Here is a 23960-nt window from a genome sequence, read left to right as displayed (position 1 = left end):
TTATCATAAATACTTTCAGCTGTAGCCATGCTTTTTATGTTCAGCATTCAACCTGAGAGTCCAGGTTCCCTCTGAGACTGAGAGAAAAAGAATTTTCATTAAAATTTACTTTGGTGCAGAGCCTTTAATGTATAGCCCTTATTTTCTAAATGTCAAAAGCTGATGAAAAAACATGTTACTGCAAAAAAAAAAAAAAGATTATGTAAATGTAAAGGAAACTAATTTCATGTAAATCTAGCTTTCCTAAATAACCCTGGCTAGTGTTTTTGCATGCTTAAATTAGAAAACTGAATATTAAAAATTACAATCCTTAAAACTTTGTGCGTATAGAACAATAACCACAACAGTAAAAGCTTTCATTAGAAATTCTATTCTGGCCACATAGCTACAGAAATTAAGAAGACCTTTATTTTTGTTTTTTTCCAGAGTGGGAAATACATATGAGAGAACATTGGAATGACAGGGCAAACAGGTAAAAGAAGAAACATGTCCCATATTTTACCATCCACTATAAAAGTTCACATTAATTCCAGTGTAGTCCTGGGTCTGAAGCAGATATGGAAGGTAATAAGCCTGCTGTGGGCTCACAGAAATGGGAGTTCCACTCACAATAGAACCCCAAGAGTTGCTTCAGACCACACTTAGAAAGATCCCGCTTAATTAACTCTTCCACTTCATTCAAGTTTTTCCAGTAGGTGTGACTAAGCCATTCAATCTTTCATTTAACTTCTGCTCTGTTCTATACACTGGACTAAGTCCTGGGATGAGTTCTCAGGCCTTAGAGAAGCTCATAGTCTAAAGAGACATGTAGATATGTAAACAAATAATCACAACGTAAATTTTTATGTTACACTAGAGATATGTATACAGTGCTCTGGAGACACAGAGAAAGGGGTAGCTAAAGATTCAAAGAAACAAAGATTTCCTAGAAGTGACATTTGAGTTGGGTCTTGAGGTCAGATCTTTGAATGTCTATATCTGCACCCCCAATTAACACTAGAGCTATCTCACTGTGGACCAACCACCCCAAGGATGACTTGTAGTGACTCAAGTCTCAGAGGTGGACTTCTGAGAGATCTATTGCTATTCTGTTTCCAGTGTAAGACTATTTAGTGGGAGGTCTTCTCCACAATGAAGCAGAAATTTGAAAAACAGATGGAAGATGACTGTGCTCACCTAAAGCGATGCTGGTTAACAGGGATATTTTCTTTGAGCTAACTAGAGAAAACGTCTCTCAGAAATGGATGTATGAAGCTTTGTCTAATTGTGGCTTATTTTATTCAGGTGGTTTAAAAACATAATATTAATTGTTCCCAGCCAATATTTTAATAGAAATTATCTTCCTCTTTTATCTCCTTGCTAATCTTAGAAACAACATATAAATTTCCACATAAGATCACGCAAAATATCTACTTCCTGGGGCTAAGCAATTTAAGAATTTAAGAGTTCTGTGGATTTTAAATATACAGGCCAGGGCCGAGCCCGTGGCGCACTCGGGAGAGTGCAGCGCTGGGAGCGAAGCGACTCTCCCACCGCGGGTTCGGATCCTATATGGGAATGGCCGGTGCACTCACTGGCTGAGTGCTGGTCACGAAAAAGACAAAATAAATAAATAAATATACAGGCCAAACAGAGTATGATGAACTCTGAGTATAACAAGTGGCACTTGGTAAATAAAGCCAAATTCCATATATATAATATGTGCTGGAAAAAAAGTATTAGCTCATTTTTCCCTATTAGAAGTCAGGTTAATTGTTGGTATGTATGTGAAGAAAGGCAGGGAAAGAGAGTGAAGAGAGTCTTCTTCTTAAACTCATTTCCTCCTACGAGGTCTCCTTTTTAATTCTGATTTATGTTAGGGATGAGTTGGGGGCAAAGAAGGCGGGAAAGAAGGAAACAGAAGTATGGACTTTAAAATACATTAAATTTTGATAATCATAGGGTCATATATTGTACATCACAATGAGGCTATGGAAGTACTGAAAACAATTTCCAGAGTGGAATGTTGCCTTCAAATGAAAAAAAAACCAAGAGTATTAATAAAAGCTGTGAGGATGTTAACAGTAAGACAAACAATAACTATGTAAAATTGTCTCCATTTCATGAAGTGAGTTAGTACTAACATGTCCATATAATAGGGCAGTTGGGTCTAGTGATGAGTCGAGATCTAAGGACAGAAGATCTATGTTGAGTTTTCAGTTCTACTGCTATATGCTTTGTGATGCTGGACACAGTCTGAGTCTGCTCATTTGTAAAATGGGTAATAATGGAAACTTACATGGTTTTTTTGAGGCTTAAAAGAAAGTATTCTATAAACTGTTATGTTTTATGTAGAAATTACTTGATAACATTATGAAGAGTGTTATCATCCAGGGACCAAAAGTTCCATTTGTAGAATTTGTAGGCTCTCTACAGTTCTTTAGTCTTTCTAGATGCCTTTTGGCTTTTTTACTTCTCATTAAAACACTGCAAAGATGTAACAGGCAAAGAAACGGAGACCAGTCAAAAGAGATGGTTCTGTTACTTAGGGAAAGCTCTGTTATAAAGTCTAGTAGAATACTGAGACTTTACCTGAAATGTTTTTGATTAAATGTGCATTCTAATAATCTAAATTAGAGGGCAGCAAACTACAATCCCTGGGCCAAATCTGGCCTGCCACCTCTCTTTGGATAGCCTGTGAGCTAAGAATAGTTTTTACATTTTTAAAAGGTTGAAAAATTCAGAAGAAGAATATTTGGTGATACATAAAAAATTTTAAGAAATTCAAATTTTACTGTCTGTAACAGTTTTGCTGGGACACTACCACACTCATTCATTTATGTATTGTCTATGACTGTTTTCACTTCACACTCTATGGCAGAGTTGAGTAGCTGTGACCAAGACAATATGTTGTGCTCTCATTGCTTTGCACTGTTGCTCAGGGCACTACAAATTTCAGTGACTCCATTATATTTTGACAATGTTTCAAGTGCCACATGTGTCATGATACTGCAAATCTATTTTTTTTATTATTCATCATGTCAAAATAAGAAAAGTAGACTTCCAGTGCTGAGTTTTTAGGGCACCGTGAAGTGTGTATGACATTGTTATTGAATCAATGGGCAAAGTATTGTGGTTACTGTGCAACGACATAACAGCCATGGTGAAAAAATATATGTCAACTTTACCTGACTAAGCACTTGTCAATAAATGTTGACATTACCAGACTAAACACTAACAATCACAGTATCCCCAACTTAAAAGAAAGCAACGATCAGAAAAATTAGAATATTTAAAATAAAATATCTCATCACCACAAAATTTTTTCACAAAGACAAAAAATGAAAACAGACTGCAAAAAAAGTAAATTTGAGTGGCTCATTTGTTAGCCAAGAAAGGATAGCCATTTACTAATGGTGAATTGATGAAATCCTGTGTGCTTGTAGTAGATGAAGAAATGAGCCCAGAGAAACTAGATTTAAGATTATTAGCCTTTTAGTGAGAATAGCTGATCAAATAGTTGAGGACATCAGGAATAATATCAATAGTCAACTAAAACAAGGCAGGTGACTCACTTTGGTTCTTAATGAGTTGACAGATGTTACCAATACTGCTCAGTTGCTTATTCAAGAAGTTGATGCCGCGTTTGAAGTGACTGAAGAATTAGCCTTAAACAGACTGCATAGAACAACTATGGGTGAGAATATTTTGAAAGAATTTGAGAAAATAATTCAGCACCACCTGAAGTGGAATCTGCTAAAATGTGTTATGTCTGATGATGTAGCAAATGTGTGGAGTGAAAAAACGGTGTGATTCAACAAATTTACAAAGGTAGTAAAATTTTAAAATGTTTAATACGTATGGTTTATTCAGTGTATTGATCAGTGGTACTCAGGGAAAATATTTCAATCTATAAAGTGTTACTGGATTAGTAGTGTCAGCAGTGAACTTCATTTACTCTCATGGACTTAACCATTGTCAGTTTTGTGAATCGTCAGAAATAGAAGCCAAATATTAGCCTTTCTTGTACTATCACAGAGCAGTTCAATGGCTCAGCAGTGGTAAAGTTTTATAATGATGTTTTGAATTCTGGGCTGAGATTAAACTTTTTATGAATGAGAAGAACTGCTTTCAATCACTATTACTGGACATTGAATGGCTTTATAAGTTAACTTTTCCTGTAGATTTGATGTTTCTTAATGAATCCCACCTAAAATTACAAGGCAAAACAATATTTATACATAAAACTTTTAATGCAGTAAAGTCATTCAACGATATTTAATCACAAGTAATGTCAAGCTGCTTTATACACTTCTGGTGCTGTCAAAACAAGAAGCAAGATCTCTAGTCCCACACAAGTCTGCAGCACATATATTTTCCGAGTTCAAACGATAACTCTAGTAGTGTTTTACCAATCTCCACGCAAGAGGAAAATATCATAACTCAAAATCTATTTATTAAATTGAGGAGCTTCCACTTAACCTGCAATTGGAAGTGATTATCTTCCATGAAATGAAGAAGAATCTAACACAAGTCTACAAATGCCATCTAAGAGAGAAATGTGCTCAATTAGGATTGTATGCTCATAGAATGATATCGATATTTGGCAGTACCTATCTGTGTGAAAACGTTTTCCAAGATGAAATATAAAAATCTCATTACAGATCAGAACATTTGCAATCGATTTTGACGATTAAGTCACGAACTTTAAAACCCAATTAAGTCAAATTTTATCCCCCTCCAAATAATTCAACTCTTATTAGTAGACCTGTATTATGTAAAATTATACTCAATTATATTTTGAATTCCATCAGTATAAAAAACATGGAAATTTTCCTTCTTTTGTTACATAAGCATCTACCTGCAAATTTCACTATCGAGCCCCTTACAGAAAAACTTTGCTGACCCCCAATCTAATTCAGTGGTTTCTGAAACAGTTGTTCATCAAAATCTTCTGTATTAAAAAAAAAAAAAAAACCCACATAGGTGGTTCACCTGTAATTTTTAGTTGCACAGGTGATTCTGATATCCAGCTTGGCTTTGGCACCATTGGGCTATAGTTACTCCATCCCTGATCCCATTTGCCACGAATCATCTACCACTGGAACTACCATTATCCTAATTTCCAAAAGAAAGAAACTAAGCAGAGGATGCCTATAATTTAACTTAGAAAGCAAGTCACTGTCAAAACTGAGTAAAACCCTTAGGATTCTTACTCTGATTATCAGTCAAATTAATTGAAATTGACAACAGACCCAGAGAAATAGTTCTGAAAACATGGGTAAAAAAGGTAGAGTGAGAGAATATTATTCTCCTTAGCATAGTTATAAAGATTCTCTTTGTATCTTTAATGAGATAACAAATCTAAAAATTAACTTGATTATCCATTAAACAAATATTCATTGAGTAAATATTCATTTACATATGCCAGGCACTGTTGCAGGTTCTGGCAATACAGAAGTGAACAAAACAGACCAAAATCCCTGCTTTCATGAAGCTCACATTTTACTGGATGGAAAACCATGATACCTCTCTCTATAGCACCCCCTCAGAACAGCCCAAGGAAGTGAGCAAACAGCTTTATAGTCCAAAAGTTCAACTTACTGTTACAGGACAGGAGAAGATGACTGGTATGAATTCACGGTAAGTTTGTACACCGGTGTTGGCAAGATGAGGGAGTCCCTGATGACCGATCTATTAATTTACTGTTGACTTCAGTAAAGTTTAGAGTTGGAGGCCAGGTCACCATCAACAGAAAGTGACGGGATTAAGTGTGTATATGTGTATGGAGGGGATTCAGACAGAACAGTTGACTCAAGGAGTTGGAAAATGCCTTAGAGAAAAAGTTAAGACTCTCTAGCCAGTATAGAGTGCCCATTTGAGGGTGGTCATTAGTGATATAAAACTGCCCTGCTGCTGTATTATTTCCTCTAGCAGTGTTTCTTTAGAGTTCATCTAACGAAGGAATTTTACTAGGTACATAGGAAAGTAGAAAAGAGGGTCAAAGAAGCTGAGGTTATCTGCAAGAGAGATAATCATGATAATCATGGAATTCAAGTTGGATAAGAAAAGAAGTAAAAATAGGAGTTGACTAAAAGATGGAGAAAGTGATACAGTGTTGTAGGTTATAAGTAGACAGGAGGAATCTGGGCTTCCAGAGAGGAAAAACTGTTTTGTTTTGTTTTTCCATGTTTCCATGCACAAAAACTAGACGTGTTATTGTAAATGAGGACCTGACAAATCATTTGGGAAGGTCGAGATAGTAAATATTGTAGCTTTTGTGTGCCACAGCTTCTGTCCTCGTTATTCAACTCTTTAACAATAGCAAGAAAGCAGAAAAGAAAAAATGAACAAAGGCTAGCTGAAGAGGAAGAGAGGGCAGTTACAACTCTTTTTGCCCAATAAGATGTCAAAATTTGGAATCAATGGAGTGAATAGGAAGATAAGTTTTACGCTAGTATTGCAATTATTAAAAAAAAATCTATAGATGTTTTAATATGAAAATTATAAATTAAACAATTTTAAATGAATTGAAAGATGTTTTGTTTAAAAGGATCTTGGTGTGTAAAATTCTTCACAATGAGTGCTGATTTGTCTGTTTTCTCTAAGTTTAGATTGCTACATACACATTTTTCTTAAAGTAGGGTCATTCTACAATGAGGTTAAAAACAGTATGAGCTACTTTTTCATTAATGCTACATCAATTGGATCACACACAGATGAAGTACTTCAAAATTTCATCTGGCATTCAGATGATGCCTAAAATCTGTCATGTGGCAGGTAGGTGGCTTCAGTGATCTCTCAAGGTCCATGCTATGCCTTTAAATTTATTACTCCTTGGGCCCGAGTTTGCTCATTTGCAAAGGCAATTCCACTGTTCACTGGACCCCCTAGTTGGTTCAAATTGATAAGGGCAACTGTAGAAATTTAGCTTCAATTTTCTGTTATCCCACTCATAGTTTCTGGTATCCACTTTCTATTTCTCATACAATCTCAATTTCAGACTGAGAGCTTAAAACTCAAACTTGGGTTAGGGTAAATTATGTTGGACACCATTTTTATCATTCCAGAGTCTTTATAATGGGGAGGTAAGAGACAGCTCTGTTCACAGGAAATTAATACTCAATTGGTAGGCTAAAGAGAGACTTCTGTAGAAATTATCCTAGTCTTCACATAGTTATCAGTCCCAGGATCCAGGCAGGGCATCAGAGTCTTCTGACATCCATCACTGACAGCCTCCTTTTTATACTGTGACCATTTAGGGGGAACACACAGTGGAGTGTATTACAGTACAAAGAAGGTATTAAAGCACCTGCAGCATTGCCTAGTGCCTTTGACTCTGCAGTGGCCATAAGGTTAAAGGGGAAAGAATGGCAAAGAAAGAAGGGATAGATTGTATTGCTATTAGTTGCTGGTTATATCAGTCATGCCTATTGCTAATTTATAAAATGATCTACTAAAACTCCATCTTTCCTTTCAAAACTCCTAGCTAATTCAAAAGAAAAATCACCCCATCTGGCTGGAAGTTTGGGTCTTTTCACTTGTACAAACTGTGTGTCCAGGAATGAAAACTTTTGCTGAAAGAAGGCTCTATGAAGGACGAGAAGCGACTCACCACTCCGTTGCTGGGCCATAGCCAGACGGCTGCGCTTCAGGATGAACTGGCACCGCATCTCTTGGGGCAGCTGTTCCATAAGGAAGGGGTCCTGGAAGTTGAGAGGTGTGGTGGAGTCCTTTGATCCCTGTGTCAGGAGTGCAGTGTCTCGAAGGTGGCTCATTTTAATTCCATAAGGATATTCATGCCCTACACAGAGAAAAATCTACATGTAGACTTCAGACAGGCTGATACTGTGAGCATGTGTGCTACAAACTGGAATGTACTGCAATTTACCCCTGGTACTTTGGTATAAGGAATCCTTTTGTTGACTGAATGATCACCATGTGCACTCTCATAGTTGGAGACCACAGCATAATGTAGGTGGTCCTACCAAAATAGTTTTAAGGATGAGAAGAAAGGAAGGAAGAAAAAAAGTCTTTTAAAAATATCTAGTGTGGAGTGAATGTACAGGTCAGTTTGTGAGTTGCATAATGTTGGTTTCTCCTATTTGCATATAAGAATATTTAGAGGTATTCTAGTTTCTCCTTTGACACTAACTAGATCTATAAATCTTCGGCAAATCCCGTCCTCTCTCAGCCTCAAATGCATGATTTAAAATACTTACCCTACCCCTATCACACAAGCATTGTAAAGATCAAATAAGTAAACATTGGTGGTTAATATTATTTAAATAATAGGGACAATGAACTATATATGTCAAGAATTACTATTATTATTATTTAACACAAGATGTCTGACTGAAAAACATTTAATTAGTTTTTATTAGTTATATAAGTAGAGCTTCTCAAGAGCATTGGGACTGGTTTGATTTATGCTTCCCTCCCACTGCTACCCTCTGAGGCTGGTGTTCATAGGCAATAATCAGAAGGAAGACTGCAGGGGATTAGAAACACAGAAACACATGCAAAAAGGAATTTACAAACTAGAAAAGCTAAACCCTGCACATCTATCTGATCACAACGTAATTTTTGCCCTTTAATACTCTAAGTAATTGCATCCTCTTAGTGTAAAGCTCAAACACTACTGGTTTGCAGGTTTTTTAAGCACAAGAGTAAGTTCTCTTCTATTGCTGACTTATCACTAAATGTAACTCACTAAATGCTTAGTGTTCCTTTCTACCTGGCATAGGCACATAAGTCAATATTCAATTAATATCAAGCAATACAGCAACTTCTAGGAATTAAGAAAAAAAAAAAAGACAAAGAAAAAAGAAGCCTTCTATAACAGCAATAAAACAATCAATTTATCCAAATAGCCAGCAGCTAATCTACAATTGAGGTTTGCAAGGTACATTAAAATATACAATTATTTTTATTTTTATTTTTTGGTATATCGCCAATACAGGGATTGGAACCCTTCGCCTTGGTGTTATAACACTGCACTCTAACCCACTGAGCTAACCAGCCAGCCCAAAATATACAAATAAGAACTGCTATTCAATCATGGGACAATCATATGTCATGTTCCATGGCTTTTTAGTAAGAGCTAGTAATGAAGCTTGGAGATGTTTTAAGCTTAAAAGTTACCATCCACCTAGTTTTAATTAAATGAATGTATTTTATTAAAACCCATTTTAAGCATGTTTTAAAAAATTTGACAACTTTAATTGTTGTCCATTGACTTTACAAAAATGGCAACATTAAGTGAGAGCTAAAAAAGAGAAAGAAAGAAACTACAATCACAATAATACATTAAACTTTGAGAAGTAGAAAACAGAACTGTGATTACTAGAGGTGGGAAGGGGTAGGGGTATTAGGGAGAAATTGGTTAATGAACACAAAGAATTATTACATTTTGAAATGATAAATACACTAATTATCCTGATTGGATCACCATATATTGTCCACAAATACTAATAGTCCACTCTGTACCCCACAAATATGTATAATCAACTATTTCAATAAAAATAAAATTTTAAGATAGAGGGGGAAAAAAACCCTGAAATAAGTCAATTTTGTCCTCAGTTTATGCATGATCACTTTCTACATTCTAAGCATACACATTTTGTAGAAAAGTTTGGTTTTAGATTACTCAGATCACTTGAAGCACTGATTACACAGTAGTGACCTCACAGATAAATGAAAGGACTGCACAAGATGATGCATGTGAAATGCTTTTCACAATGTCTAGCAGGTAGTAAGCATTTTTCAATTGTTAACAGAAATCGTCATCAACCTCATTGTGTTCATCATCTCAAAATCTGCTACAGATATTGTCCCTCATTTTAATTGCTCTGTTTCTGTTAACCACTCTGAATAAAATTACTGATCAAAAAATATTTTTTAGCGAAATGATTTAAATAAGGTGAGATATAACCTATATACCAATACTCCTCAAATCAAATGCTGGGTAATTGAGCTACAGAAATAGCAAAGTAAGTTAGTGAAGTGACAGTAGATTAGCCAGTGAAGATTTATATGTTCAAATGGATTAATTCATTTTCTTTGATGCCTAGAAAAGTTCCTGGCACAGGGCAGGTATTTCATACTCACTAATGGTTTAAGATGCATGACTGGATTATAGACTGGTCTTCCAGAGAGGCAAAATAGTAGATAGGAAAGGGAACAGAAAATCCCAAGAACTGAATATAAAAAGAAGTGTATGAAGAAAAGGAAATACCAATACATATTGCTGTGTTACAGAAAAAAAGTAAAGGTTTGGCAAGCTAGCTCTGTTTATAAAGTGAAAAACAGAAGAAAATTCACATTTTTCTTCCCAACTATAAAATTAGCTACTTGAGCAAAGAGATTTTTTCTAACACAGAGAAATGTTTAGTAGATATTTATTCTTCATATGAGATTTAACATTTCATAGTATTTAAATTTAGGACCATATGACTAATTCTCTCAGACACTTAGTATTCACTGAATTTTAATTATAGTTCTCTTAGATTTTCACAGAAACTTACCAATGAGTGGGAATGGTGCTGCTTCTTTGCCAGAATTGACCCATAACTGGTAATCTCTCTCAGAGCCCTTGGAGATAAAAGAATTAAAAGTCATAATAAATCTTCAACATTTGGTACTTCGATGAGGACTTTTTTTTTTTGGCATTTTTATGTTTCGTCAAAGGAAAAACCTGGGGACAATGTAAATGCTATATAGGTACACAGGAGTGATTATGATTTTTTTTAGAAAACCCCATCTCTCTCCCCCCAATCCCCAGTGATGGCTAGGGATCCACAAACTTCAATGGAATCAGGCCCTCAATATAAAGGTAGCCCACGGAATGTGAAATCTTGACTAAATCTTTCTACAAAGGAAGAACAAACTTTCTGGTTCTAAAAGGCTAATCTCTTCTTTAGAGTCCTGACTTCTGCTATGTCTCTGGACTTCTCAGAGAATATCCGACTTAACCTTCAACATGTCCCTGGCAAAGACAACCTTGTTATCCAGAAAGCCACAAACACTTCTGTATGTATGATTAAGAAGTAAAATATCAAAGGCTGATTTTAGTTCAGCTGCTTCTGAGCAGGAGAAGAAGAGGCTTTGAACAGATAGGCAATTGGCATAGTCTACACTGGTTTTAGTTTGGGCAAGTCCAGTCCTGGGCACAGAAAGAATGAGAATTCAATCTAGAGAATAGGCCCAGTCATGGAAAACATAAAACAATAAAATTGTTCACTAGTAGAATTATAACCCCGGAAGGGTTATATTCCTCTAGGGGGAATACGATAAATATATTTTAAAAGAAGCTAGTACAGATATAGTCAAGTCTGTTGGCAGTATTTCATATTCTTGACTTTAACTTCTGATTAACAATCATGGTCCTGCCCTTATAACGGAGGGTCTTGGCTATGGAGAATACCATACAGACTGCCCCCACTACCATACATACATAGTTTGTTACTTCATCACTAGTCAAAAAATTATATTTCAAATGGAACGAGCAATCTAATAAAAATCCTTTCTTTTCATATAGTGTCTAAAAACACTGTGATCATCTCTTAGACCAGGTGTACTCAAATAGCCTCAATTCCTAATTAAATTAATAGAATTATTTTGGGATCTGAGGAGATGGATCACTTTATCTAAAAGAAAAATACAGATAAGGAAATGAATCCTGTCATTAATTAATCTCCCTTCCTACCCCTAAAACTATTCACTTTCTTCCAAAACATTCACACAGGTTAGAAATCAATGCAAAGATGTCTGCTTTACTCACTGCATATAAATTTAATTACATTTAAAATACATTACTAAATTTAATAAGTCAGATTTTTTAATCCCAAATTTTTAAAGAGCTCAGGGCAAACCCTGAGCTCTTTAAGGGCTTACTATAGCACCATGTACTAGCAAATTGAAATACATGGCATGTCTTAAACATGTGTCATGTCACATCATAGTGTGTTTTAAAATTTATAGGGAATCTCACACAAGGAATAGTGTTGTTCAAGTGCTTTCCTTAGTTTCCACCCTTCTGAGAGTCACTCTCTTTAATAAAAGTACTCATTATGTGGTGTTTATATAATTGATAGGGAGGCAATGAGGAGAACCTTCCAATTCTCTTTCCCCAACTCATTCTCAAACATTTCAATATTTTCCTCTAAAACAATTTCAAAAGGTAACCTCTGTCTCAGAAAACAGGAGCAGAAGCTAAAAGCAAAAGGAAAAAGTGTGGAGTATACACTAAAGCCCTTCAAATCCATGATCTATTTAAAAGCTTGTCTTTTTATTTACCAGTTCATTAGAAGTACCAGGCATCTTATCCTCAGGACCTACAGCCAGGCAAAATGGCTTCTAGCCATGTGTTCTTTATGCAAAAATTCTACTACAGAGCAAATCCTTCAGAATTCATCATCCTAAGACTAACTGTGTCTTGAGATAATAATAGGATGATTAGGTAGGGAGGAGAACTGTCAAATATTGACAAGTAGAAAGGAGGGAAAGAGTTGAAACTTTATTACTAAGAATCTTACACCAAAAAAAAATTTTTTGTAAATGTACATAGCATATACAATAAAAATACACATCATCACCCTAAAATTATAGTCCAATCTTATGCTTTTTGGTTCATACAAATTTTAAAATAAGAGTGGAAGATAGCACCCATATTTTAAACTAATATTAAAGATTTACTGTCCTTATTTTCTATGCTTTGGGGGATAAAATATGATTTTGGTATATCTAATAACCAGCTGTCTTATGATGGAAGGGATAATATTTACATGACTCTAAAGTATCAAGGTTTGTTTTCAATTAAGAATATCTAGCAGAGTAACTTACAGTTATCCTTAGCATTGTTAATGACATGTTGATAACTTCATTCGCTGTATCTGAATTCATTACTGTTATAGTTTTAGACTGTAGAAAAAAAAGAAATAAGAAATAGAGCTATGAATAAAGAATTTTAAAACAGGTGAACAAATAATAATTGCCAAATGATTATCCAAAGGCAAATCCTGATTTCCTTTAGGTGGTTATAAATAAAATTTCAAACCCGATTTCAAGTGTGGACAGAGTAAAGCACATGACTTAAGTAGAATATAAACCTTTGACTATAATTTACTTTCATTTCCTTATATATTATGCCCTTTAATAAAACATTTATTTCTCTCAAAATAAAAGATGTGTGGCTCACAAAATATAAGAGCTTAAACAAGTAAGGAGAAGACTAAATATATTTCATAGAGAGTACAATAAAAAAAAAATTCAGTGAGGCTGGTGTTCTGCCTCATTTCCATAGTTGTATTTCCATAGCGCAATGGGTAATAAAAAAGGGAGAGAGCTGAATCTCTTTATATCTCTTCCTTAGTACTGTTTTCACAATATAGGATTTTATTTCTTTCCATGGTATAAAGTCAGTTTAGGTAAAATCAGAATAAGAACTGGTTATGAAAGACATTTAAAGGTTAGAATTTTAAAACACAGCTATTTATTGAGCACTTTCTATGTGTTAGGCATTGTGGCTACTAAGATTCTTATTGTTAAAATCTTCAGAGAATTTAAAACTGATGAGTCTAGGAAAAAACTGAAAAGTTTAGGAAGCTCTACTCTATTACCAACTCTGCCATTCAATAGGGTATCTGTAATAGCTCCGTGCTAAACTACATTGAGAATTGCTACTTAAAAACAGACAATTTGCATGCTACAAACAGAAAAGGGATTAACAAGATTCTGAGCTATCTATAGAGCTCACTGCATTCCAAAATATATTATGTAAATATACGACAGTGTTGTGTTATCAAAAAGGAAATATTTTTGCTATGCACATAGGTTATAAATATGATAATTATCAGATAAATAAGCGATCAGGGCTGCTGATAGAAGGGCTTAAATGGTACAAATAAGTAGCATAAAAGGAAAAAAAATAATATAAAAGAAAAAATGATATAAAAATAAAGCGAAGTGAAATCCACTGATAATTCATCAATTGTTGTTCCCTTATATTATGTCTTCCCAATAAGTCAATTACTTCACATGACAAATTGCCTTTAAAAGTTGTTAGTTAATTGAATTTTATTTAAAACAATTTTTTTTAAGTGCACTGATTTCAAATTGTCCTCCTTCTATCCCAAAGATTATGCAAAAGTGTCTCAGAGCACAACAAAAAGGGCTTGGAACGCCCAATCCGGTGCCTGTTTTCTACCAGAGTGGCATAGTTATACTACATACTGAGCTTTGTAACTTGACATATAACTTCAAAAAAGGCTTCTGCTTTTTTCTTTTTCTTTTTTTTTTCCCAAGTCTGAAAACCATTCAATTCAATTTAAAGAAAATCTCTCATGAAGTCTTTTGTAGTGAAGAATCTATCTTCCCAATTACCTGGTCTCTTAAGGTAATGGTTTTTCTTAACACTAGGCACATATGTTCAAAATAGTGCTATAGGAAGTGTATTTTTTCCTGCTTGCCTTTCTGGTAGATGAAAAAAATGAATTTCGGCAGATACGGCTCTTTGGCTAGTAAACAAACAACAAAACAAACAGACAAAACTGAAAATGTGGCAATTCCTTTCCATATTAGCAGAACTCACTGACAGGTTGTGCCTAACTGAAGACCAAGGATAAAGAATACTTCCCATAGATGCACTCGTAATTGGGGAAATCACTCTTTCTGGAAGCAGGGCTCCCTGTAAGAGACTACTGCCATGAAAGCTACTTCAGAGAGCAAAGGATATAGTGTGTCACAGCACCCTTGACTTATCTAGGGTACTAGTGATAAAAACAGAACACCCAACCTGACCACACCTCCTGTCTTCTCTTTCAAAATGGGGGACATCAGTCCTTTCTCAAGCACACACTTTCCATATACTGAAAAAAAAAGTGATAAAGGATTTTCCATGAAAATCCTGATTGTAACCAACTGCCACAACAGTCGAATGAAAGCAGGCCGAAACAAGTGTTGTTGTTGTTGTTTTCCTACTTTGCTGCAGGAGATCTCTGTAGTCTCATACCATAAAAATCTGAGTACTTTCCTCAAGCAGCGATATCTCACACTCAGGAGTTGGTCAGAACATTTGCATAGCTTTTGCTTTTCTCCCAAACATAACTGTTTTGCATGTATTTTCTACACACAAATAAAGCTATCCAATGTAATCTAGAGCTGCTGTGAAGTATGACAGTCCATAGTATCATAAAAACTTTCATAAGTTTCCAACTTGTTCATCACTGATAACATCTTGGCCCTTGTACTATAATTTCAGTCATCAAATTAAACATAACAACTAGGGTTAAAGAATTAATATTAATTTGACCAAAACGACAAATACTGTGATCTAGAAAAATGCTGATTCCCTTATAAATATCATCTTTCTCAGATCTTCCACTTATTAACCTGAGGGATTCAATCCCTAAAAACTTAAAGAATGAAAACTTTTCAAAACCACTCTCTACTTAAGAAGTGATACGTTGGAAAAAAAACTGTTTAATACTAAAAGGAAATACCTCATGGAAGTAGATTTACTAAAAGCCTCTGCAGCTGCTATTGAAAAGATCCAGAGAAACATTCATGCCAGAGGGAGGAAAAAGACATCTGACAAGCAATATTCTTTCCAAGTGTAAATGTTAAATACTGTAGTTAATATGAATCTTTCTTGCTTTATTTTTGCTAGGTTTACTTTTCATATATACAAAGACATAAATATATCCAGGAAAATGCATTTTCCCCCTATCGTGTTTCAAAATGCCTACCTTCTATAGCACATACACAGTCTGTTTGCCTCCCTGTCTCTCTTTTTATTCATGCAGGGACTTGGAATTTAATTTTCTGGCTTAGAAACACTTACATAGGCACAATTTCCAATGTCCTTGGTGAAGATTTTGAGCGGAATGCTCTTTGGGTAGTCCTTCTCTTTCTCTACATTGATGTATCTAATCAAATGCAACAACAATTCAAAACAACACTGAGTCAGATGGAATTCGCTAATGGCTTATTTTAAAAATCAATCTATTTTGCTAATATTCTCAATATACTACGTATATGCTGTTTTAAAAAAGACAAATGGAAAGACTCAGCAAACTCAGATTACATCATGGGTTGGAAGGAAATTTTAAAAAATCAGGACATTAGGCATGGGCACAAAAAAGAATGGGACATACATGTCAGATGAGGTTTGAGAAGCACAATCAGCTAAAGTCACCTCTAGGAGATATTTAATCTTCAAAGCTTCCCTGTCTTCTCTGGACAGGTCTGGCACCTTACTAAAAAGTACAGGAACATATATGATACTTTTAACTAGGATGAACCAAAGCAATGGCTTTTGACTTCTCATTTAGCTCTCCAGCAGAGGGTAAATCTTGGTTATCCCATTGCTTAGGAAGCAGGAGAGGGGAGAAAAGGGAAAAAATTGTGGGTCTAACAGACGTGCCTAAGTTGACCATTTTAGTCTGTATGTTCAATAGCAGGAATAAAATTCATTTTTGAGGTGCTCAGCAGAAAGCCCTGAATTTGTGGAAACAGTATACACTTTGAGGAAACTGATAGTTCCAATTGGTAGGTTGGAGACAACAGAAAGAGATGGGAGAGAATATTACCTAAATTCTGTCTAAAATGATCTAACTAGACCTCAATGTTCTCCTTCTGAGAAAGTACGAAATACATGTAATGAGAGAACATTATTTACAGTAAGTAGTAGCTAATGTACAATCTAAACAACAGCTTATTCTGAGGACAAATGAACAATTTCTACCAAAGAGAAGGAAAATAGTTTGGGGAACATCTCTGCAGAAAAGGCTTTAATTCATTTATTACAGGTTAAAGACTAAAAACACATATACTGAAAAAGTACCTCTGAAGGAGAGAGAACCATTTTTCCTTTTGTTCTGGAGAACTGCAATCAAAGAAAATGAGAGAGAAAAAATTAAACCATGTAAAAAACTATGCTAGCATGTTTAAGATTGTCAATCCAGGTGAAAATATCAACAGCCTGTAACAGATGTAGTTACACATGTAACAGATGTAGTTACACATGTAAGCTGCAACCTCGGCACAACTGTGTTTTGGAGAATCCTGCTGTGAAAATGCCCTTTAGGAAAAACTACATAGTCAAGTGTGGTTTCATTAAATCCTCTTGGATAGATACAAGACAGACCCAGTGTCCTCCTTTACTGCTCTTTTACAAATGGTATTATACCAGTGGGAGGTATTTCTTAACAGTGGAAAGAACAACTTGATTTGGAATTCAAACACCTGGTTTCCAAATTATATGCAGGCTAGGTGATCGTAAGTCACTTAACCTCTCTAGGCCTCAGTTTCCACACCAGAAAAACTGGGTTAATTATCTTCCAGAGTATTTTTGCAGCTTAAAGGGCCATACAAATAAATTATCTTAGAAAGATTTTGCAGGTGAAAAGGGCCATGCTTAAGAAAGTATGCTTAATATTGAGATTAAAGAGATTGAAGAGAAATTTGGCATATGGATGGAAATATCTTGGCCCAGAAACCCATGGCCCAGAGCCCATGGCGCTTCCTGCGGTGCTCAGTGGTGGTTGCTGGGCTATCTGAACACTTTAAAGATGTTGTTCCACTGTCTTCTGCCCTTCATAGTTTCTAATGAAAATCTCACAAAATTTCAAATTGCAGTTCTGCTATATGTAACATGTTGTTTTCTCTCTGGCTGCTTTCAAGAATTTTCTCTTTTGATTTACAGAAATTTGTCTATAACATGGCCAGGTGTCGTTTTCTTCATACTCTTCCTTTTGGAATACTGTGCTTCCTGAATATGTACATTTTTGTCTTCCACCAAATTTGGGAGGTTTTTAACCATTATTTCTTTACTGCTCCAAACCCTCTCTCTCCTCTTTTTCAGACTTCATTAATACGTATATTATATCTTTTAATATTTTTTCACAAGTCTCTGATACATTTTTTCATTAAAAAAATCTTTGTTTTCTCCGTTCTTCAGATTGGACAATTTGAACTGATATATCTTCAAATTCACTGACTCCTCTTTCATTTCCATTCTGCAAGGAAGGCCATATGGGAGATTTTTTATTTGAGATACTGCAGTTTTCAGTTTTAGAATTTTTATCTGGTCCTTTTTATATTTTCTTTTTCTCTGCTGAGATTTCCTATCTTTTTATTAATTTCAATTGAATTTTCCTTTTATCTATCATGCATACCTAAAAAAGCTGCTTTAAAGTTCTTTTCTGGGAATTCAACACATAGGTCATCTCAGGATTGGCTTTTATTATCTTTTCTCTTTCCTTGTTATTCATATGTCAAGAAATTTTAGATTGTATTCTGGACATTATGAATGTTTTGTTTTGGAGACCATATTCTGTTATAACTGCAAAACAGTGTTGATGTTTTTGTTTTAACAGACAACTAACCTGATTAGATGAAGCTACAAATTCTATCTTACCTGTGGTGGGCAGCAGCTCAGTTCAATTCTTTTAGTCTTAGGTTTAAAGTGCTTTGAGTCTATCCCATGCATGTGAGGTTCAGCAATCAGCCACAGACTTGGGCAGTATCTATACACAGAATTTGGAGATTCCCTTCTCTAATGTACTCCTTTCTGAGATTTCTACTTTTGCTTTCCAATAACTGTGGTTGATCTGGACTTTGTATTCTAGTTCTTCAGCCCAGAAAGATTGTGGGCTTTTGTCAGTTTTGGTAGCACCATACCATGATGTGACTACAGCCTGACCTCAAGCTAAAGCCTTAAAAATAGTAAACGCACCCAGTGTGGTGCCTTCTTCCAAGTTTCAACGCCTCTCCCAAATCTTTCAACTTTTGTTCACTCTCCAAAACCCTCAGTAGTTGCTGTTTGTATATTATGCAGAGTTTACAGTTGTTATCTGTAGGGTGGTCAGTCTGTTAAGACCTCACTCTGCATTCCAGAGGCAGAACTCAACACTTTACTTTTTTAAAAAAATAAACTTAATTTTGAAATAATTTTTGATTTCCAGAAAAGTTACAAAGATAACACAGAGATTCCCTGTATACTACTCATCCAGTGCCAGTTTCCTCTAATGTTATCCTCTTACATTATCATGGCCTATTTGTTAAAACTAAGAAACCAATATTGGTACATTACTATTAACAAACTCTTGATCTTATTCAGATTTCACCACTTTTGTTTTTTATTTAATTAATGATCTTTTTCTGTTCTAGGAGCCAACTGAGGATAGCACATTACATTTGTCTCCTTAGTGATTGGTCTGTGACAGTTTCTCCATCTTTCCCTGTTTTGTTTGTCTGCCTTTTTTTTTTTTTTAACCTTCACAGTTTTAAAGAGTACTGGTCAGATAACCTATTGAATGTTCTTAATTTGTGTTTCCTGTATGTTTTTCTCATGATTAGACTGAGATTATTGTTTTGGGGGTAGGAATATCACAGAGATGAATTGCTTTTCTCGTCACATTATATCAAGGGGTATATGATATCTACATGACATCACTGGTAATGTTAACTTTGATCACTTGGGTAAAGAACCATAGTTTGAGCAATACAATGTATGTAAAACTTGTTTCCACATTTTCCCCTCTTCTTAGAAAGAAGTTTCATGGAAAATCCTTGATTAAAAATATTATGTAGTCACATCCCTCAGTTGAAATTGCTTCCTTTCACTTGCAACTCCAAGAAGATTAAGCAATAGGTAATGATAATATGGAGAATACTTCAAAAGGTTCATGGAAAGATTCATATTATCTTTCAATTCTACTTTTCCACAAACTTTTTGAAGTGTCCTTTACAGAAATACATCATGCAGAGAATGATACAAATACATGTTTCTTCCAAATAAGCTGTTAAAATCTTGGCGTAGGCCAATACTGCAAAACAGAATATAATGACATGCCTGTACTTTAATGGAAAATTAACAGCTTGGAAAATTTTAGTTATGTGGCTTTAGAATGGTGCCTAAGGAGTTTGGTGGTAGTGTGAAGAGAAGCAGAATGAAGAGCATCATTTGCATGTGATAAGTACTAACTCTTAAGTGTAAAATAAATACTGGAGTTGGGGCACACTGTTTAAAATTCACAGGTGTGAATTTTGGTTGTTCACCCTAACTGAAAAGTACAATTAAGTATGTTCAGGATAAGACGACAAATATTTTGTATTCATATATTCTCCAACCCCATCTCAGCCAAAAAGTGAGTCTTGGGATAACTTTTACTCCTTAAACTCATAAATTTGCTTCTGATTATTATATTTCTATAGATACTAAATCAGACTTAATATACAATTCAGGCAACCCAGTATTTCATGACATTAATTTTATTTATATAATGAAAAACTTTCTTTAGAAAGTTTTTGTCAGTATAAACTAGTTAGTCAAACTTAATTGGACATTTAATAATCATTTAATAATGATGGAAAATGATCCCAGGAGTTCCCAATATTTACCATTAATTTTCACATATTTTAATTAAAAGCTCTTTGGGAGAAACATAAAGCACACAAGTATTTTCATTGGGGGGGTGTGTCAAAACATGAGTGATCGAGTGAGTACTCAAGCAGAATAAAACATTTTCTTTTAAAAAATTAAAGGAACAAGATTTTATTAAATTTTTCTCTCCAGACAAGAAATTATCACAGTAGCTAACCCAGGTAAATACAGGACAAGCTGAGGTTCTTACCTGAAAGTGGCCACAAAGTTCACTGTGGGCCAGCCCAAGACAAAGGATTTCATGGCATTGGTGTTGCCTTCTCCCACTTCATCCACACAGGTTGCTGTCCACATATCAGTTAATTTAATTTTATGTTTTATCTTAAAGTTGTTGTTATATCTAGAAAGATAAAAACCAAACAGGATCTCTTGTTTTGTGTCTTAAATTTTAAAGGAGCTTCAGTATTTGTGATAAGAGGGCAGTTTTCACTAATCATGATTAAAGAATATCTTATTCATTGTATTAATCTTCAGTATCCAGCCAGTAAATCGTAACATGAATGGCTAGCTTGGCCCAAGAAACCCTCTGAAACTTTGGTGAAACATTTATTTAGTCGTCACACTTGCATTTACGGCAGCAAATAGCCATAAACTGGCTTGTTTTAATTTTCTATATGTTAAGCACTGCATTTGGATCAAAAATCTAATTTTAAATTTACTGCTCTTACAAAAATTAATTTATTATTTATACTTTGCTTACTTCCAAAAAGATTGCAGTGGCTGAACACAAAAACTACACATGATTTAATTAAGATGTTTATAAAATTTTTATCTTAAGAGAGATGCACTAAAAAAACCTGAAATTAGAGGAATTTATAGTACATTTCTAAGTAAATGGTTACAATATTTTCTAGCCTTTAGAAGCACAGATTATTTTAAACTTCCTTTCTTAAGATTTTGTTCAACTATTTTCCCTTATATTCCAGCTAAAACTGAAAAACTGTAGCCTAAAAACAGAACCTAAACTTAAACAAACAAAAAAGCAGAGTTGACAAAATTAGCATTCATCTCTGGGGACTCTGAAGGTCATCTACTTTAAGATAGCGGTGAAATTGCTTTCTGACAATTTCTACCTAATACCGTTTAGTCCCCTGTTATGGAAACCACCATCCATCTTCACCTAATTGACAGATTTAATGCTCACGATAGACCTGAGACTTAAATACACATCAATCACAACAACTCCTTGAACTTTTTAAGACAAGTGAATAGATATGATGTGGGGGGAGAGGGGAGATAGGAACAGGAGAAGAGGAACGGGTAAAGGGTCATGAAAATCAACTACAATGTATATTGAGACGTTAAAATTTTTTAAAAAGATACATTTCGAAGTATCCCTAAAACTCCTCTGATTTATAGAATATTTAAAGCTAAAACTATTCAGTGGGATTATAAAATGAAAAAGGGGTTTTCAGGAAGTATAAATGAAGGATAATCTACATTCAAAGTCTCATTTATACTTTCCATAGGGTACACTGATTTTAAGTGTAATTGAAAAGTGTCTGTGTGGTATGATAGCTTCTTTCTATATCTCACCCTACTGCTATAAACCTTTAGATTTTGTTTATGAAATAGACTCGATTACAGACAAAATCTTACTTCTTGGTGGCAACTATTTAGGTAATATCAAACAAAATCTATAAAGTCAAAACAGCTTAAGTAGTAAGCTAGAATATGAAATTAGGCAGTGTTGATTCATGATCTTATTCATGCCCTTAACTACTATGTATCTATAAAAAGCTCTGGATATTGCCATTCCTATAAAGCACCTGGATGAAGTATCTTTCCACAAAGTTCCCTTTTGCATTTGTATCTTTAGCCTACTTTTTTGTTTCTCCAGAGCTATAAGGTTTTTCTGATGAGGCTGTTAGTTTAACTTCAGAGTTTGGGGGAGAAATCTCATGAACACTGATAGAGTTTGGATGTGTTATCCCTACCAAAACAAATGTGGAAATCTGATCCTCAATGTGGCAGTGTTGGAAGCTGTGTCATGGGGGTAGATCCCTCATGAATGGATTGATTTCTCTCCCTGGGGGATGGGGGTCCTGAGTGAGACCTTGCTCTGTTAGTTCCTTCGAGAGCTGGTTGTTTAAAAGACTTAACTACTTCTCTCTCTCTGTCTCTCTCCATGTGATCTCTTCCTCTTGCCATGTGATCTGCTAGTACCCACCAGTTGCCTTCCGCTTTCCGCCATGAGCAGAAGCAGCCTGAGGCCCATGCCAGATGCAGCTGTCCCAGAATTGTAAGCCAAATAAACCTCTGTTCTTTATAAATTACCCAGTCTCAGGTGTTCTGTTATAGCAACACAAAATGGACTAATACAAACGTTTTTGTACATAAAGCTAGATGGGCGAGCTTAAAAATATTTAAAAGAAGTATTCCAATAAAGCTTTTTATTAAAATGAACAGTCCTGAGGTCACAGTGTACTTTTTCAGATTTGTCACTCTCAATGTCCAATAGCATTATGCTACAAAAATTTTAAAAAATATAAATCTAACATGAACTGGCTGAAAACAAAACAAAACAACCCCTAAAAACAAATCTTTATTTCTACAATGTAGTTCCTTACTGTAAATTTATTAAGATAACAGATATACTTCGCTTTCCTGTCCTCCAATCTTTAAACTGTAAGGAATTAAAGTGTAATGTTGAAATACACAAGATTCTAGGGAGCTTTCTCCATATTCTAAGATGAAGATATCTTATCAAATATATTTTAGGGCATAGATCAAGATGTATTCCACAAGTATATCATGGCAATTCTATTGATAATGAATTAATACTCAGACTTTGTTTAACTTCATCTTTTTCACTTAAACAGAACTCATTATTGTTTACTATTTGCTTAGGAAATAAAATATGAGAATAGTGATGGCTTAAGAGGGTGTGAGGTAAGTACAGTCATTTTCTCTCTGTAAATTCCATACGAGTACTGCTGTAGTTTAGATATGTTTGTCCCCTGAAAGCTCATGTTGGAAACTTAATTCCCACTGTGACAGTATTAAGAGGGTGAGAAATCCTATGATGGTAATTGAAAGGTAGGGCCTTTAAGAGGTGATTAGATAGTGAGGACTATGCCCTAGTGAATGGATTAATCCATTGATGGTTTAATGGTGGTTATGGGTGTGGTTCTGATGGCTTCAAATGGAGAGCTCATGAGAAGCTTGCTCTCTCTCTCTCTCTCTCTCTCTCTCTCTCTCTCTCTCGCTTCTGCCATTCTCGCCATATGATACCCTGTGGCACTTTGAGTCATCACTAAGAATGAGGCTCTCACCAGATGTGTTCCCTGGACTTTGGACTTACCAGTTACCAAAACCAGTTATAAGCAATAAATATTATTTCTTTACAAATTACCCAGTTTCAGATATTTCTGTTATAAGCAACAGAAACAGACTAATACAGGTGCTCTATGACTATTAAAAAATATTAACTTTTCTAAATATTTTAATGTCTATACAACAGATGCTGTTTTAAAAAATGAAAAACCATAATTTTATTGGAAAAACAATTCTTATTTATTTTTCTAATGAATAT

The 23960-nt window shown here is 34.9% G+C and overlaps 1 protein-coding gene across 1 annotated transcript in view; it reads right to left on the bottom strand.

The window, feature by feature from the left end:
* Positions 1-23960, bottom strand: part of LOC134374920 (rho GTPase-activating protein 20-like) — a 100998-nt gene that overhangs the window by 23741 nt on the left and 53297 nt on the right. The window contains exons 6-11 of the mRNA XM_063093077.1: positions 20616-20765; positions 16823-16864; positions 15821-15905; positions 12823-12900; positions 10506-10572; positions 7595-7783 (exon numbers count right to left, since the gene is read on the bottom strand). Of these exons, the coding sequence (XP_062949147.1) occupies positions 7595-7783; positions 10506-10572; positions 12823-12900; positions 15821-15905; positions 16823-16864; positions 20616-20765 (611 nt within the window). The remainder of the gene's footprint in view (positions 1-7594; positions 7784-10505; positions 10573-12822; positions 12901-15820; positions 15906-16822; positions 16865-20615; positions 20766-23960) is intronic.

This window comes from Cynocephalus volans, chromosome 4 (genome assembly GCF_027409185.1).
Source record: "Cynocephalus volans isolate mCynVol1 chromosome 4, mCynVol1.pri, whole genome shotgun sequence".
NCBI lineage: Eukaryota > Metazoa > Chordata > Mammalia > Dermoptera > Cynocephalidae > Cynocephalus > Cynocephalus volans.
This window is presented reverse-complemented; position numbering and strand designations above follow the sequence as displayed.